The sequence below is a fragment of the Triplophysa rosa genome, linkage group LG16, assembly GCF_024868665.1.
Source record: "Triplophysa rosa linkage group LG16, Trosa_1v2, whole genome shotgun sequence".
Classification (NCBI taxonomy): Eukaryota; Metazoa; Chordata; class Actinopteri; order Cypriniformes; family Nemacheilidae; genus Triplophysa; species Triplophysa rosa.
In genome coordinates, this window is record NC_079905.1 from 5,278,805 (window position 1) to 5,296,932 (window position 18,128).

Here is an 18,128-nt window from a genome sequence, read left to right on the forward strand (position 1 = left end):
TTGAACGTATTCTGAGTCCAACTTTGGTCATCATAACAAACATTCAAAACACGACACACACTGGCAGCTTTTCCGTTTTTTATTTAAGTTATTTTCATATAACATGAAATATTGCAGAAAATATCAATAATGGTGCCATGAACACATTTACAACATCCTCTGGTTGAGAACAAAAATATAATTAGGAATATTTCATTTTAAGAGTGTGGTACAGCGTAATTCTCAGTTTGATAAGACAATAAGGATAAAAGGCAGCATGTTCAGCAGTAAACAGCAATTGCACAAGAATCCCAGATCTCGAGTGTATAAGTTTCTAACCTTCTATCTACATTTGCTGAGAACCAAATTCACACAACCACCAGGTGTGTACACACCTTGTTGCATAAAATAACAACTAGACAATTTGGAACTTGAGATAAAGAAATAAATTACATGCAAACATAAAAATAAATATGATTTGTACAGGAATGTTTCTTTTCACTTAAAAAAAGTCAACCGATGAAAAAAATCCAGCAGTGTACCTTAAACTCTATTCATATTTAAAATTTTTCCATCTTCTTTTGCAGTCTTTACATGTAGGCTAACTGGAACTGTATAACAAGATATAAAACTAGCACTTTGGTCCAGTTTTTAGTTTGATTCCGCAAAACCGTGCCAAAAGAGGTTCCTGTCTTACATAGTCCATAAAACTCCTTAATCACATCAAAAGATACACAGTATAGATGCTGGATGTTTTACATTTTACAGTAGTCTGCCATGTATGAAGTTTCATTGTGCCTTACATGTTTTTTAAATTATATTTTAAAAAATATTATCCAAAACCAACCAGTCCCACAACCCAAAATACTGAATTTGGTATTTTAGACGTGGTACTAAACTTCCACTATTTTTACAACCTTTATCTTTTTTTCACCATACTTTTATCTGTCACTTCATTTACATTCTTTGCACATCATGTAAAATTTATAAGCAACAAAAATCTGGAGAATTTACAATTGGGTTCGAACGGCACTGTAAAAACTATTTATAGTAGTTACTAGTTACATACTGCAGACTCACATTTTAAAGATGCTATATACTGTGATTTTGTACTTAGAAGGTCATGCAAGTCTGTACAATCCATGTGCAGGCATGATGTCAGGTAAAATGTAAAAAAATTGCTTATGCAGTTAAGGCACAAATGTCCTACAATATTACAGTAAGCCATTCAACAAAATTTCTCAAATTAACTATTTTCACAGATTTTAAGTTAAAAAAAATTGTAACATGATTGTTCAGGCAACCTGATATGGATTGTTTTCTGGCAGACAATCATATTTTTTAAAGTCTGTAAAACAGGCAATGCTTTTTTCCCGCTTAACTAAGTAAATAGTGCGACTCAAAAACATGTGTTTCACATTGGTCTCCTTGGCAAAATAAGGGGGAAAACTGCACTTATCTGCAAAATAAATCCATTATAAAATGTTTAACTCTCACTGAGGGAACATTGAAAGTGAACTTTGAAAGACCAGTTTGTTCTCCAAGAGTCAGATGCAAAGTTCTCATCGCTTATTTGCTGTGAACATTATCAAGTTATAAATACAAAACTGTTTCTTCTGTCTCTGTCTGACAGCTGTACAAACAGTGATATTATACTATATTGCCACAACAGCGGCATTTTTGGATCCATTTCTTAGCAGCAATATTGGAAGCTGTACAGCCTACATCCAGAAAACAGTTTAAAAAGAGGGAAATATATCTTTACAATTGCATGACCAAATGCAGTTCTTTTGTTATTTTTTCCCACATTCTCTGCTGTTTAAGGCACCTTACAGTCATGTTTTTCTTCTTCAGGCGTCCTTGAAAGAGAGCAAGTCTTTGTCCTTGAGGGCTTTGTTTTGTCCTTGTCAACCACAGTCTTTCACTGCAACATTATCTGCTATAGAGCACAGACCTTCACATTAGAGATGTTTACTGGGACAACTCTTCTTTTTCTTAAAGGGACACAAAGGCTATTAATAAAAACAAAAAGGTTTTTTGCTTCAGTTACATCAACACAGTACCAAAGTGGTTCATTGTTCAATAAAAGAGGATTTGTAATGATCTTTCATAAAATATCAAGCATGCTCTTGTTCAATGTTGTATGGCAGAGATTGCATTCCAAAAGAAAGTTTCTTACGTCTGATGTGCTGGTTGGAAGAACAATCCCACAAAGTTAAACAAATTCCACATTTAGACTTTCCACAGAAGACTGAGCAGCTGTACTGCTACAACTGAAAAACAGAAAAAAAAAGAAATTACGTCAATGCTTTTGAGTGCAAGACTGACATTACATTCATTTGCTACTGCAATCAAGTTGACCAAGTACTGTAGTACCAGTGCGACTCGACAAAAAAAAACAAGGTCACAGACAGTGTTTCCTCTTTGTATATATAGCAAATCATCAGATACATGCAAGTGTGTCCAGCGCATCTTCGCGAGCCAAAACATACCTCAGAGCTGGAGTGTCTGTGGAGGGCCTGGAGCCTTCAGGAGATGTTGCCAAAAGGGTTGTGTCGGCTGAACTACTGGTGATATCATCTTCAGTACTTTGATGCAGTAGAAGGTCAGGACGAGCTGTCTGCATACCTGAAAAAAGAGATGTATATTTTGTAATCCACAAAAGCGATCATCAAAACATCACACAAACTGTTGACAATACGCAAGAAAGGTTTCAGCTAACCAGGAACACAGCTCCTAGCTTACATTCAAGGCTAATCCTAGACGTTCTTATCCAGAGGGATAGATATTGGAAACCACAAACCACTCGTATCTCTTATTGCTAGCCTGCTTATCTATCTCTCAATGTCTTCTCCTGTCTCATACCGTCGTCTCCTTGTGTCTCCGAGCTGAGGGACACAGCTCTGCTGCTGGAGCCGGATGATTGTGATGTATTCTGCTGTGGCTGGAGCACATGGGCCGCCGGCTGTGTTTGTTCAAGGTTTGTTTGTGCTGCTCCGACAGGAAGGGATTGTTGTTGCGATTGTAAAGATACTGCAGTGTTTGCTTTTTTCCCACCAGACACAGCTCCACCTCGACTCTTCTTTGAGGGAGACGTTTTTACTAAAAGGGAAAAAGAGAGAAACGACAAAAAGCTTTCTCTGGTGTCTGAGAAAAGAGGAACTTGCATTAATAGACCGAAAGCATGCGCGCAGTGAGATTGCATCATGGGGAAATCATTTTGAAATTCATACTCTATCATCAGAATGTGCAAATATAACACCAAATATCAACACCAATGAACTTACATGCTTTTTCCAGTCTAGAATTTTTAAAACCCTCCCAAAGAGCGGTTTCTCTGAAATGCCTTGATATTTTACAGTTTGCTAGGACCCTTCGTCATGCATTACCTATAAATGTTTCCAACTTCAACTGGAAAGCAAACTTACATTGAGGTTTTCTGAAGACTGTGGTGCACATAAACTTTTGAAATCGATCGGCATAGAAACTCGGCCGATGCACAGACACAGTGTCCTGCAGAAAAGACAAATCAGTTCAGAGAAAACATTCAGATATTAATAAAAACATATTTCATGTTAAACATGGTTGTTGTGTATTGAAACATACCCCATCGTGCAGCAGGGCTTTCCACGAGTGCTCCAATTTCTTCACAAGCCTGTAAGCATTCAGAGTCATTAGCAAAATATAAAAACTTTCAAGAACAAAGAGAAGGATTGCACATGTAGTCTTTAACCTATAAGACTGCAGGATATCAATGATGCCAATGAAAACCAGCAATCTTTCTCCTTTTGAACTGTAAGCTGGAATTCCTCCCATACTGCAAAACATTAAGCCAAACAGTTATTTACTCTTTGTGAATTATCTACGAATGTACCATACATATTAAAAGCAATGTGGAGTATACTAAATTAGCCCACCAGCTCAATGAGAGCATTGCAGGGCTCATACCAGCAGACCTCCGATAACCAGCTCTGAGCTTTATCCAGTATGCCACACCTGTTGGAAGGCATGACAGGGTTCAATGATCACTAACCTTTCATAGGGCTGTGGTGGCGTCTTGCCTTTGGCCTCTCCTTGAATAGACTCGATGGCTGTGCAGTACAAGGGTTTCTGGCCCTGTGCCTTTTTCTGGTTATCAGGCACAGCTGTAGACGCCTCTTGACGTGCCCGGTCCAAGTTGTGGATACCCACGAGCAAACTGTAGTCCATGATTTTAAAGCTCTGAAGTACCTATAAACACATATACATGTATAGTTTGAATAACCATGCAAGTATTAGTAATCAGACAATTACAACTAAAGGCTTAAATACACTATTCTATAAGACTTTTGCTCAGATTTTGCCCAGATTTTCAGTCTGGACTTGTTGCAGAAAGTCTGTGCCAGTTTGCAGATTTGATCAGTTAGTGTGTTTCTATCTGAAACTTTCAAAATGTCTGCAAGTGTACGATGTCTAGTTTTAAAAAAATCTGTTCAGCTTTTAAAAGTCTTGTAGTGTATTCCAGCCATAAGATAAATGTTTGGACGGTGTAAAGGCCATGGCTGTGACTTCAAGAGGCATGGCAACCTAAAATAAAGTTCTGTTCACGTTAACCTTGGTTCACAATCTCACCCGACAGTCTCTCTGGATGGTCCTGCAGAGGGCATTGTAGTGGTCATTCTCCAGCCGCAACCCCTCAGGCAGGTCCTGCATGAAGTCCAGGTCCTTGTACGTCGGCACACCCTTAGCCCTCTCTTTAGGGGATGCTCGACGCTTATACGTGGAGCCCTTCAGGTCGTATTTAAGGTGCATAGGCACGGCACAGGGAAGCAGGTTGTTCATCACTACAATTCGAATGTTCTTCCCTTCGGCTTGAACGCAGTAGTGCCCGTAGAACTTGGGAAGCAGCGTTCGCATGTTCTGGTTTAGGTTCTTGAGGACAGAAGGTGAATTAAGAACCAATTTGAACCCACTGAACTTGAACGCAATTCTTAAACAACCGAGCTACAAGAGCCTAAAAGTATCAACTTTACCATGAAGTATCCCGGCAAGAGCGTCTGTAAAAACTCTGCCTCCTTGTGCTGAACTGTCTTTATGATAAATTCATCATCGCTGGAAACGTAGAAGAGAGAACCACTGGCTCCAGGGTTAGACAACTCAATGAGAGGTTCATTGCACAGAGAGTACTGTAGAAAAGACGCACATGTAACAATTAACACAAGTTATCCAAGCTGGAAACGAGACAAAACAACGGATAGTTCAAAAATATTGAGGAAACAAGTGCTGAGGAAACAACAAAATTACCAGATAGTCATCGGGTCGGATGCCAAACATCTCTCTGAAGTAGCGAAAGGCAATGGGAGCATACGTTTTAAATCTGAAGTCACCGTGATGATGGCCTGGAGTTGAACTACTGCCTTGACTAAGAGAAAAAGAACAGAGCATCATGGTAACTTTTTCTAAACTGTGTAAATGGAGGAAGGAAGTCTGGGCACAACAATATTCTCTTATTTGTAACTATTGTTACACTGCAAACATTACTGGCAACGTATTGTATTGCGTCGCTTTTTTCTTTCTTGTGTACCTATTGATGTGCAATGCCGAGCTAACAGTCAACAGTGTGTAAATAAACACTTTTTCTAAGTCCTTTATCTAGTCTGTCATGTTTAACCAGACTCAATATGTGTTTACACATACACACACCTGGGAAAGAAAATGCTCTCCACCACTTCAAAGTCTTGCATGAGCACATCTCTCTCTGGCTTCTGGCTCAAGCTTCCCACAGTGTGCGTGATGCCCAGCTGAATGGCGCCTTTCAAAGCTGATGATGTGGTCTGAAGAATCCAGATGGAAAGGAAAAAACAGAACATGTTAGTACACAAGAGGTAGCTTAGGTTTAACACTGGAAATCTGCCAATTAAATTTTGTCTTTGCCAAACTTGGACATTCTGCATTTTAATAAAAAATTATAAAGTGGAAGAAACAATAAATCCAGGCCTGCCGGTCATATCTGTACGTGCCTGCCCATAGCATTTAATGGTCTTTATTATCTTAATAGAATGGATAACAAAAATAATCTGGCAAGTGTCTTTACGCATTAGGATCTTGCAGATTTACATTACATTTACATTTATTCATTTGGCAGACTCCAGATTTAGATCAGATTTAGATATCTAAGCCCATTACTTTTTTATAAGTGGTCTCTCCAGTTGGGTCAATTCCTCTGTGCCCCATGGTCCTTTTGTTGGTCTGGGATGAAGCCGAGATGCTCAGACCCTAAAAGACAAATGGCTGCTTAATAAACAACAGACAAAACATTTCGGGCAAAGTAACATTTTCAGCTAGCATTAGCAATACTTACAATGGGATGCAATTCTGTTACACATTATAAGCAACACTGATATTTTTTTGTACATAGATAGTGTACAATAAATATTTTGTTTATAAAAGTAAAATATAAATGTAGCCTTTTCAATGTAAAACAGAAAGAAGGGTTTGGCCATTTGGAGCAATTGTTGATTAAGCAACTATTAAAAGGAACAGAACTAGGAAGGAAAAGAGAGGTCATAGAGGTAAATTAAGTCTATAATTTACTAAAATTTCCATGCGCTCACAAATTAGAAATCACGCTCATAAAATGCGTAAGTGCAATCGGCATTTTACAGCTACAAACAATACCCACAGCAAGTGGATTGAAACGAGATAAAAAAAATCATTACCTCCAAGGAAGCCATCTTTCGGGTTCCAGGCGTACCTACAAAATAAACAGAATGATTTTTCAGGCACCCACATTACATAGTAGTAATACATTGAAACTCATATTCAGTCCTATTTTGGAATTCAATGGATTACAGGAAACTTTATGTTCTGCTTTTTATAAACTGGCAAAGGAACCAGGACTTCTACGAAACCAGGAAATCTACAAAAACTGTTTAAAATAAAAGTAACAAACTTTACTATTACATTGACCTCATAAACAAAAAAAGATTATATGCATCAGTTACTTGACAGTTTCTACATTTTTATTAAGAATACTAACGCATGTTATAAAAAACAAGACTGCCTTGTTAACGGATGGTAATTTTCCTTTCTGGGGATAAAAACAAACTAAAATATCTAAAAATAAAATGCAAAGTATGCAAATGGTAATGCAAAAAAATGAGTTCACACAGTTGTTGATGCATTGTTAACCACAAGCGGGCTATATGTGTAAACATGCAGCGTGCACACAGACACCTGGGTTTCAACTTCTCTTCCAAAAAAAAAAACTAACAAACTTAATTACACATACAAAAAATAAAAACACTGAGTCTGTAGCACAACTCGAGCAGTCATTCCAGGCCTGCTACCTTCCTGCAGTCTACAACATCAACAATAAAAAACAAACAGCCTACACAAATATCACAAAAATACATGTGACTGCACACACACATGTACCTCTCTGCTGTAATAACCTCCAAAATAAAGACACCTGAAGAGTGACAACAACACATTAATAGATTACAAAATTATTATCTTTAAACAGACCTGTTAGATGAAGATGTGACCAAGAGATGAAGTGAACATTATCTATCTATCTATCTATCTATCTATCTATCTATCTATCTATCTATCTATCTATCTATCTATCTATCTATCTATCTATCTATCTATCTCACACTGTAGTGAAACACAAGACAGGTTTTCTGGACAGCAAAACAACTATTATCTGTCTTTGTTTAATAAACAAATCTAACCATCCATCAATCCATCCAACTATCCATTCATCTGCTGCATCTACTCTTTGTACTAAAACAAAAGATTATAATTCTCTATTTCCAAAAGAAGTCTTTGGTGTTTTAAATAAACTGTATGTCGAATAAAAAGTGAGACATTCTCTTACTGGTGGAGCTCGGCCCATCCGCGGAAACTACACCGGGCGAAGCCATTTTCTAGCGGAAGTTTCATATGGTCCTGCTTGTTTTCACTCGTGGTGTATGTCCCAAGGCAGTGTGAAACAAACCTGCAGATAACGTGTTAGTCAGCTCGGGTACGTTAATCATAAAACGTAGCTGGGAAATTAACTCTTTAAGATACTATTTTTTATTTTACCAAATAAAAGTTACTTGATGTGATGCACAGAATGCAGCTTGGTAACGTTAGTTGTCTTTAGCCATTTTTACAGTAAATCAACCGCACAATTGATATAAGAACACTTTTATTCGTTCGTTAACTGTTACTTTGTGTCATAAGAACTGGTCCACGGCTCGCGACCGACCCTATATAACAACAGGTAAGAACACTTACCTCGACTTAATCACTTCGTTTTAAGCTCAATCATAATAAAAAAAGGATCGTCGCATATCTATTTTCGTTTCCACAACAGCTGAAAATCTAACGGGAAACGTGGAATCGTTGTTTTTACAACTTTAACGGGCCGATCCACAGTAAACAACCCGTTGAATCGCACGGAAGCGTTCTCGTTCATCGAGCCTCCCGAAACAAGCGGAAGTGACGTCTTTTTGCCCGACGCTGTCCTGGGCGCGGTGACCACTGATCTCAGACCGGTGAAAAGTGACTATAGAGGGCGCTGAACAAAAACATTGTTTTCCCAACCGATGTATTTGTTCATTCATAATTTGTGAATATTATAATCAAAGCAATAACTAAGTTACGAGAGACATCCCTACTGGAAAAAAAACAACTTCTATTGGTTTCCATAATGAACCAGCTTTTAGCCTACTAATAAAACCATTGCAAAATCTCTTTATGGAGTCCGTTTGTGTCTTATTCTAGTAATTTTATCGTTTCAACAATTTCTGCGATTGTGTTTATTTGTTCATTATTATAGCAAGGATTTAACAGTTGCTTTATTATAAATTATAATCACATAAAAACAAGTTTAATATAATAGCATTCAACAATGAAGGTTTTTAAAATGCACTTTGTCAGTGTGTGGTTGCATTAGGATTTGTTTTACATAGGACCTTTCCATTGCACAAAAAGGCTGTAGACAGTTTATTTCACTTAATATCTTTAAAACTTTTTGTGAATTGTCCATCTGATGTAGTTTCAAGCTTTATTAATTTTTAGAATTTAAATTTCAGATTCTATTTAGTCATTTGCAGAATAATTGTTAATAAAGATGTAAGACTATACTAATAGAATGATTTAAACTAATTTAGCTGGGAATTTTGACTGTACTTATTAAAATTATGAAAAATTAATAAATGAAGGTTCCTTATGGCAACATGATAAAAGGGTCATTCTGACAGGTAGTTTTGATAATCCAAGGTTCAGGTTCTATGGGATCACCACAATAAATGTGTTTATATTTTTATCATTATTCCTGCAACCTTTTATTTAATAAACTTTCAATTAAATACTTTTTAGTCATTTTATTTATTTTCATCCAAACAAATGTATTTTCACTTGAATTAAACGAAAGTATGTTACTATAATTGTTAGAAGAAGCTTTATACACCCCTTGTATTATATGTCTCTATTGTATGTATTTTTATACAGCAATGTTGATACCAGCTGTGTTTCAGTTTGTGCTCAGGTTTGATGACCACATAACTGTAAATACACAGTTAGCATGCAATACTAGCCTATTTTTGAGGAATAAAAACCAGCAAAATGACAGAACAGAGCAGCCGCTGATCTACACTGATTTCATTTATGACTTTTTTTGCAATACATTCCTCATAAAAACATTTACACAATAGATTTAAAGATGAAATCTCAGTAAAAGCTGTTCATATCTTAAAGGACAGTTTTGCACATGTTATTGAACTAAGACACACAATCATACATCCAAAGTTCATATACAGGGTATATTATAAAGCATTTTGCACTCTAGCCATAGTTGTTGTGAGGATATAAAAAATGTTGCTGTAGCAAAAAAAAGATCAGGTTCGCATATGGAATATGATCATATGATTATAATCATAATTATCATTTAATATCTTGACCTTCAACAAGTATTGGGGTCCCAGGTGAAAATCCTGTCTTGTGGTACCACTGGGGCAAGATAACCAGGAAGGGATTGGTAGGAGGGGTTAGGAGCCTGTTTTGTGAAGCATTTCCACCTGTCTTCTCCTTTCTGCTCGCAGCACTCATGGGCCAAGGTCATGGTTGAGAACTCCTCGGTACAGAACTGGGAAAGTGCAGCTTCCCACTGCAAAGACAACAATAGATCATTCAAGGGTATCTACATTCGTTTGTGCTTGTCTCTCATTGTGATGTGTACTCACTGCTTGTTTTGCACAGCAAAGGATCTGTTCATTTCCTCTGGCCACGTCCCCATTGCAGCATTGACTAAACCACGCCTCCAGTCTGTTCACTGCGTTTCCGGCTCGACGGGCGTAAGCATAACCTGATGGTGGAAAAGAGCTGGCAGGGTATCTGGCACGCCCACTGCCATGGAGACAAATAGCATTGAGGTTCGTCAGCGAAGGTTTGGCTGGAGGAAAACTTGATTCCAGCTGCACATCAGGGTCAATGTTCTGTCCCCCTTTATGGGAGAAAAACATTTTTATAAAACACATAATATTTAAAACAATTAAGCAAAATGTTTATTTGCTTTTTTATCAATTATTTTACAGTGAAAATATAAACATTAATAAATCAATAGATATAAATATAAAAAAGGCTGCATTTAATGAACAAACGTTAACATTAAGTATAGGGGTGTCAGCTATTTTAATATTGTTTAATTTAAAAAAGATATTCAATATAACAAATGGTTACCATTTCCTTTAAATTACCAAGACTACAAATAGAATAAAATTAAGTAAAAAAGCACATACCTCCCAAAGAAATGAACTGAAGAATTAAAATGGTGAAAAGTGTGCTTGTCCAAACCATGATGAATTATTTTCTTTCCAGTTCCTCTCTTAGGCTTGTAAATGTTGCCAGCAGATTTGATGGAATCTTTGAAGGGCTGTAGGGCACCGTCCAGATTTAAAGGGGTGGATGAAGAGTGGGAGGGGTAACGTGCAGGGGTGGGTAAGGCAGGGTTTGCAAAAAAAGAGGCAAGGCTATCAGTTTTTCTGTTGTTATAAATTTCTGCATGACATTAACTTAAACATCAACAATAGATAGTCAAAACAGGCACCAAGTTCATGACTTGTTTGTTTAAATCATTTCACTATCCATAAAGTATATAAAACATTACACTTTATCAAATATTTGTATTATTCTTAATATATTTTATTATTATTTTTAATATATTTTACTAGAATTATTAATACATTTATTATTATTATGAACATATTTGTTTTTATTATAATTATTTACATATGCGAGCAATAATATCCAATATTATTTGTGCGAGTGCTTGTGATTTCAAAAAAATATTATAACAGATCTGCTGGAGTATACTTTTTTGTTATGGCAGAATATATCATGTCTGTCATGCAACATTTCCACATCTTACGTTTTAATAATGTGCCAATCAGCACTTTCATTTATCACATCACATTTATGCAGGTTTGAAAACTCTTTGGTTTGGAAGACATTTTGCCACGGTTCACCAACTGGTCTGCAGTATTTACTGGGAAACAGGTGTTAAATTTGTTTAGGGAGGATATTAGGCTGACTCTGAAAAAATTTGCTAAACTGCACACAGTAGAGAAATTATATCAGCTGGTTTTCTTATCGTGATCTTAAATGCGATTCATGGGCAGAAAATGCGTAAATGTATCATGGTTCATGGATCATAACTCCTGCTTATCTTCACTTGTTCAAACCTATTCCAAAACATTCAGCTCTTTTATCTATTTAAAATGGATGGCTCTCACTGCACTGACCAAAAGTGCATAAATGAAATACTCCCATGTCTCAGATTTTCTGGAAATAATGCTACACGTCATGCTCAGTTGAGTAACTAAATTAAGAAAAAAATACTGCTGGCAGTTAAACAAAGCAAGACAAATGGAAAGTTCAGGTTGGAGTTCTGAGAAATTCTTTGAACCATACAAGACCGAAACTCGCCCCAATGTTACCCAAATTGTTGAAATCATTCTACTTCATTAAGTAATCTTTCAAAACCCATGTTGCCCATTCACATTTAGTAAATTGTGAGCCATCAGGCTGTTGTTCAGTTTATTTGTTGATTTCTCAAAGTGTTAGGTTGCAGATATAATAACATTCAGTGTTATCTGCACTTAGTTAAAACCAGCAGCTAAACAGAAAGGACAAAACTATCAGGATATTAAAAAGTGCATAGGCACATTTTGAGTTGTGCAAAAATAGAAATATGACTTTTCTTAGATTATTCTGCTAATAGCTCTGTGTCCTAGAAAATGTGTAATTACATTGTATTTATCATATAATTATATTACACAAAGGTAACATTAAACGTGTCTTGCATGTTGCATCAAATGTCTTCATCATTTATTTGTGTATTCAAATGTTCCCTGATTTACAGAAGACTCCCACTAAAATGTCATTCACTGTAGCAATCAAAAATCCATTTATGACATATTAAAAGACTAATTACTTTTACCCCAAATGCTAATTAGTTAATTTTACAATTGTTAAAAATTTTTGCCACTATCCTAGGTTTTGCCCATTTGTCAATAATTGTTTTACTCATTTAAAGCACAATAAAATGTAATATGCTGTCTTATTCTTTTATATATTTTAAAATGTACAAGTCAGAATAAGCATGTTGTTTTGAATTTGTACATAAATATTGTGTTACACTGAATGACAATGTAACATTATTTTAATTTTTTAATTTTATTCTTCAAAAACTTAGTTGAAACCACAAAGTAGATTATACTTACTTACATTTAATGTGCTTTCTATGGACATAAAATCACTTTTGTAAATGTATTTTTATGGGGACATCTTTGACCCATGTACTATATACTGTATACTGTATGTGAAGAATATACTTAATTAGGGATGATTCGCTTAATAGGACTAGGTGTTATAATCCCACTATTGTAACAATATCAACATCAAAATCTCATGGTAGGATAATACCTCGTTATAAAATCCACAGTACGATGTATATTGCAATATTTGAAATGAAAAATGATGACTTGGAAACATGCCATAAGCATCCTCTTTTCTTTATCCTCTAATCATAACTGTTGCTGAGAGGTATGAGTTATAGTATGAGAAAAAAATCCCTTTTATAAAATTAAATAATTGCACCAGATGAACCTTGCCAAAGGTCGTGTGTGTGTGTGTGTGTGTGTGTGCGTGCGTGCGTGCGTGCGTGCGTGTGTGTGTGCGTGTGTGTGTGTGTGTGTGTGCGTGTGTGCATGTGTGCGTGTGTTTTATGATGAAAGCTAAGGAAAAGTGTGTGTGTGTGTTTTATGATGAACGCTAAGGAAAAGTGAATATCACTTGAGGACAGAAAAGTTTTATTGTGTGTTATTGTGTTTAGGATATAACATCAATTAGCCTTAGCAGAGCAAAGTCTTTCCAAAAAAACACATTTTTAATTGTGTTGATTCTCTCCAATATACAGTATTTAAATGCACAGCATTTTTATTAAAATGACTAACAGGTGCTGGGGTCCCAGGTGAAGATCATGTCTGAGGGTACCGATGGGGCGGTGTAACCAGTGTGAGGTTGGTAGGAGGGGTTTGGTGCCTGTTTGTCGAAGCAGCTCCACCTGTCTTTACCCTTCTTCTTACAGCACTCGTGTGCAATGGTCATGGCTGAGAACTCCTCGGTGCAGAACTGGGAAAGTGCAGTTTCCCACTGTAAAAAGAAATGCAGCATTAAAATTGTGATTAAAGTGTACAGCACTAAAGTGACATATGTATATTGTGAATATAGTCACGGCTGAAACATGATAGTCGCAACTGCAATCTCTTCAGTCAAAATGAAAATGTTTTGAGGTATAATCATTAAATGCCTTTCCTCCTTTAGTCTGATACAGTGGCTGAAAACTATGCAACAAAAACGACTAATAGTAGCCCAGTGAAAAGGGTTATAACTGTGCTTCATTGTGAGTAAACCATGCTATTTACCAATCATTCAGCATCCAGGACATGAAGTATACATTTAATAGCAGTCCATACTCACCGCTTGTTTGACACAGCAAAGGATCTGCTGGTCTCCTCGGGCCACTTCTCTCTGACAGCACTGACTAAACCACGTTTCAACTCTGTTCACCGCGGTTCCTGCGCGTCGGACGTAAGCGTAAGCTGAAGGAGGAATGCAGCTCTCAGGATATCTGGGGCGACTGCCACCATTAGAGCAAAGTGCATTGAGGTTTTCCACTGATGGTCTGGCCAGAGGAAAATATGGTTTGAGCTGAACTTCAGGGTAAATGTTCCTACCCTCTGCTAAAGAAAAGACAGGATTTTATTTCTTTTATATATATATATGTATTGTATTGTATTTCTACAAAACAGCTAGTGGTTAAATAATTAAATTAGAAGCTGGAATTATCACTACAGTTCTTCACTACACTACTATAATTACATAGGAAAAGACAAATTTATTATATAAAATAGGATTGAAAGATAAAGAAGCCATACCTCCTAAAGTTAGCTGAAGAAGTAGAATGGTTGCCAACGTGATCTTCGTTTCCATAATAGCTTACGTCCTGAGGTACAGAGAAGAGGTAAGAAAAACTGAACTGTCAGAGCCTGAACTGTGATGGATTATGAAGCCTGAAATCTGAACAGAAAAAGGCAAAAATGACATCATAGATTAGATTTTTTTGTAGTGAAAAAGTAAGTGTGCGGTATACATAGAGAGGTTTTTTTATTTCTTTATCAGTGTTTGGTTTATCAAAGGGTCTTGAGGAAACGTAAACTATGATAGGAGTGATCATTTTTGAATGACGTTGTTATAACGCAAGCAAGCAATGTAATTGTGCTTCAAACATTCATACATGCTAAATAGAAATGTCATTATAAAGTTATATAAAAAATCTCCAGTCAAAACAGTTCCTGACAGAAAATCACTAAACAAAGTCAAACACTAAACAAATATCTTTGAAAAGCATGCCAAACACAAATGAAGTCTTGAATCAAATTAAGACAACATCATGCTAAATTCGTGCAAGAAATCTTGATTCAAATTTGTGCAATATTTTGCATTCAACAAAAGAAATTGTTTTTCCTACAATCAACAAACTAAACCTACACATTACTTGATCAACAAATTTCCACACACTGATGGATTGCCTCTAAAAGCTCATTTAAGGTTTGAATAAAAACACACATACATCTACAACAACAAATAAACCTCAACAGATACGTTGATAAAAAAAGATGTGCTCTGAACCTCATAAAAAATGCTGTATGGGGTGCTAACCAGTCAAACCTCAACCATTTGGTCAACATGAATCTAGACATTCAACATTAATAAGTATCAACATACACATACTGAGAAACTACAATGACTTTATTTAATAATGCTAGATTATATTAAATATTACATTAAGAGGCACTGTTTGCTCGCTGGGATTTTGTCATAGGGATCAGTAAAAAACATTAATTCATCAATTTATATTTCTTATTATGTCTTCTTTGTTTTTGGTGAATGTCTGCTGTATAAATATTTATTTGATTCAGTTTATTCAGTGCATTAAGAATGCTGTTTCCAGTGTTCAATATTTACAACAAACTGACAGCTATTCAAGCGTGAGGACGAAGCATTGTGTTTGTTTTAAGAGGTTATGCTGATTCAGAGAGTGATTTCTATAACACTGTTGAAATAGAGAGGCCACAGAAATGTCATATCAGCTGTGAGAAACTACAAATTGTTACAGAGTTATCTGTACAGATACACACATAGGCTGTTCTAAAACACAGAGCTTGCTGAAACGGGTTTAACTGTTACGTACGTTGTTTAATACGTTACGTAACGTACTGTCTGCGTCAAAGCTGTACTTCCATATCATCCAATCAACCAGACTAGGCAAAAATGTAACAACAAAAAAAGCTTATTGTTGTCGCCTAAAGTAGTCATGATAGATTATACTATCTATGATCAATTCAATTCAATTTTATTTATATAGCGCTTTTCACAATGTGCATTGTTCCAAAGCAGCTTTACAGAGCAAATAAGAAAAACACAGAAAGGTAAAACACAGCACAGTTCATGGTGTTTATAGACCAAGCAAGATCATTATAATAAATAATATCTAATAAATAAATGAATAAATAAATAAATAAATGCAGTCTCCCGGTGAGCAAGCCAACACTGCACTGCTGTGGCTAGGAACCCAAACTCCAATGATGAATAAATGGAGAAAAAAAATCCCAACAAATGAAATGCCCCGAACCACAACCAACAAGCCCCCCCACTCCCCACAAACACCCACCCAGCTACCTCCAATCAAAGTCACTGAGTGCAGCTATAACTTCAAACTGCTGTCATGTGATGTAAGTTTAGCATTAAATACTAAGTATTGTAAATTTAGCAATAATGTGACAAGTAGTCCGTCTTTGCTCTTGGTTGGGGGTGGAATTGTCTGAGCTGGGCCGGTCAGATGGTCGCTTTTCTTTTGGGGGGTGATAAAATTGCCTTGGATGGAGCTGGGTTGGTGAGTCAGTCCGCAGGCTCTCGCAGGAGGATGGCACGGGATTTTCCGATTTAGTTGGCGTAATCTGTAGTTGGGGATGGGCATTTGACGTTCATCTGGGCCTGGCGGAATCTCTCCCTACCTCGGGATGGGCATCCCGAGGCGAGGGCAGAAAGAGAATAATTAGAGTAGCTGCTGTTCATTAGCTATGTATTAGTGAATGCTTGGCTGAAAAGATGTGTCTTTAATCTAGATTTAAATTGGGAGAGTGTGTCTGACCCTCGAATAGTATCGGGGAGGCTATTCCAGAGTTTAGGTGCTACGTATGAGAAAGCTCCGCCCCCTTTGGTGGATTTAGTTATTCTAGGTGTTATCAAAAGTCTGGAGTTTTGAGATTTTAGAGAGCGTGATGGGTTGTAGTGTGGTAGAAGCTCTGTTATGTAGGTAGGGGCTAAACCGTTTAAGGCTTTATAAGTGATTAAAAGAACTTTAAAGTCAATACGATATTAATGGGTAACCAGTGAAGGGTTGATAACATTGGGGTTATGTGATGGTATTTTCTGGACCTGGTTAGAACTCTGGCAGCTGCGTTCTGAACTAACTGTAGTTTGTTTATTGATGCTGCAGGACAACCACTAAGTAGTGCATTACAGTAGTCAAGTCTTGAGGTCACAAATGCATGAATAAGATTCTCTGCGTCAGCCACACATAAAATATTTCGTAATTTGGCAACATTTCTAAGGTGGAAGAAGGCTGTTTTTGTGACATTTGAGATGTGATTTTTAAATGACAGGTTGCTGTCTAATATAACGCCGAGGTCTTTAACTGTATTTGTTGGAGTAACAGTGCAGCCTTCAATTTGCAGGTTATAAACCGAAATATTCTGCTCGCGTGTTTTTGGTCCGATAAGTAATATTTCTGTTTTATTAGAATTTAAAAGAAGGAAATTACAAGTCATCCAATGTTTTATATCTTCGATGCACTCTGCCAATTTGGATAGCTGGAAGGGATCATCTGGTCTTGATGAGATATATTCAATCCTCTTCATTTCATTACACTTTTTTTGAACACTATGTAGTTGCCTGAACTTTGAATATAGACATGAACAGATTTTGTTCACCAACAGGTGGCACTACAGCTGTAAAACACATGTACACAAATCCATGCACTCCCACATAGTACAGTACAGTCTAACACACAACAAAAACAGCACAAGCAGCACAAAATACACCATTCTTTCAATCCTCTTCATTTCATTACACTTTTTTGAACACTAACTATTGTTGCCTGAACTTTTAATATAAACATGCTGATGTTTTTTTGTCATATATTTTCCCTATGAAGAAGTTCAAACTCCCACAGACAATGATGGTGCACTTCTCCATTGAATCCATACTTACCTCCTCCATCACCATCGCCGTATCATCCTCTGCAATTTGTCAACTCTTCTGGACCTGTACAATTCCAGGACTCTGAAGCGGGAAGTTAAGATTGTGGCTGATTCCTCTCACCCCGGTCACAGTTTTGACCATGCCCGTCAGTATTACACCCCCACCCCCCATGGACACACACACACATAAACACAATCCCACTCTCACTATGGACTTCAAACTGCAGCTATACTGCACAAAAAAAACTGTGAATCCTTTCAATGCACTGTTGCACACCCTGCACAATTGCACAA

General features: G+C 36.7%; 2 protein-coding genes across 8 annotated transcripts; both read right to left on the reverse strand.

Moving 5' to 3' along the window:
- Positions 1-65: 65 nt before the first annotated feature.
- Positions 66-8,455, reverse strand: pip5k1aa (phosphatidylinositol-4-phosphate 5-kinase, type I, alpha, a). 7 transcript variants are annotated; one of them, XM_057355259.1, is made up of 17 exons: positions 8,245-8,455; positions 7,841-7,960; positions 7,396-7,429; positions 6,678-6,712; positions 6,145-6,234; positions 5,662-5,792; positions 5,263-5,380; positions 4,992-5,144; positions 4,591-4,890; positions 4,013-4,209; positions 3,713-3,796; positions 3,586-3,634; positions 3,408-3,492; positions 2,845-3,081; positions 2,472-2,607; positions 2,159-2,252; positions 66-1,918 (listed from the first exon to the last, which is right to left on the reverse strand). In XM_057355259.1, the coding sequence occupies exons 2-16, from the start codon at positions 7,856-7,858 to the stop codon at positions 2,195-2,197; spliced, it is 1,725 nt and encodes a 574-aa protein (XP_057211242.1). In that variant the 5' UTR covers positions 7,859-7,960; positions 8,245-8,455; the 3' UTR covers positions 66-1,918; positions 2,159-2,194. The 7 variants fall into 7 exon arrangements, with proteins under 7 accessions (XP_057211242.1, XP_057211243.1, XP_057211244.1 ...); XM_057355260.1 differs by lacking the exon at positions 7,396-7,429; XM_057355261.1 differs by lacking the exon at positions 3,713-3,796.
- Positions 8,456-9,147: 692 nt separating this feature from the next.
- ecm1a (extracellular matrix protein 1a) lies at positions 9,148-17,859 on the reverse strand. Its single transcript, XM_057354736.1, has 6 exons — positions 17,845-17,859; positions 14,448-14,515; positions 13,990-14,194; positions 13,464-13,662; positions 10,194-10,453; positions 9,148-10,117 (listed from the first exon to the last, which is right to left on the reverse strand). Exons 1-6 carry the CDS (start codon positions 17,857-17,859, stop codon positions 9,914-9,916), a joined length of 951 nt encoding a protein of 316 aa, XP_057210719.1. The 3' UTR covers positions 9,148-9,913.
- Positions 17,860-18,128: the final 269 nt, after the last annotated feature.

What these genes read in the sequence shown, in the direction of transcription:
- pip5k1aa (XM_057355255.1), bottom strand. An exon ending in TCCGACCCGATGACTATCTG is followed by an intron (nt 5,145 to 5,262) that starts GTAATTTTGTTG and finishes TCTTTTCTACAG; the next exon opens with TACTCTCTGTGCAATGAACC. An exon ending in AGTCTTCAGAAAACCTCAAT is followed by an intron (nt 3,082 to 3,407) that starts GTAAGTTTGCTT and finishes TTTCCCTTTTAG; the next exon opens with TAAAAACGTCTCCCTCAAAG.
- ecm1a (XM_057354736.1), bottom strand. An exon ending in TCTTCAGCTAACTTTAGGAG is followed by an intron (nt 14,195 to 14,447) that starts GTATGGCTTCTT and finishes TCCTCTGGCCAG; the next exon opens with ACCATCAGTGGAAAACCTCA. An exon ending in CACCTGGGACCCCAGCACCT is followed by an intron (nt 10,454 to 13,463) that starts GTTAGTCATTTT and finishes TCTCCCATAAAG; the next exon opens with GGGGACAGAACATTGACCCT.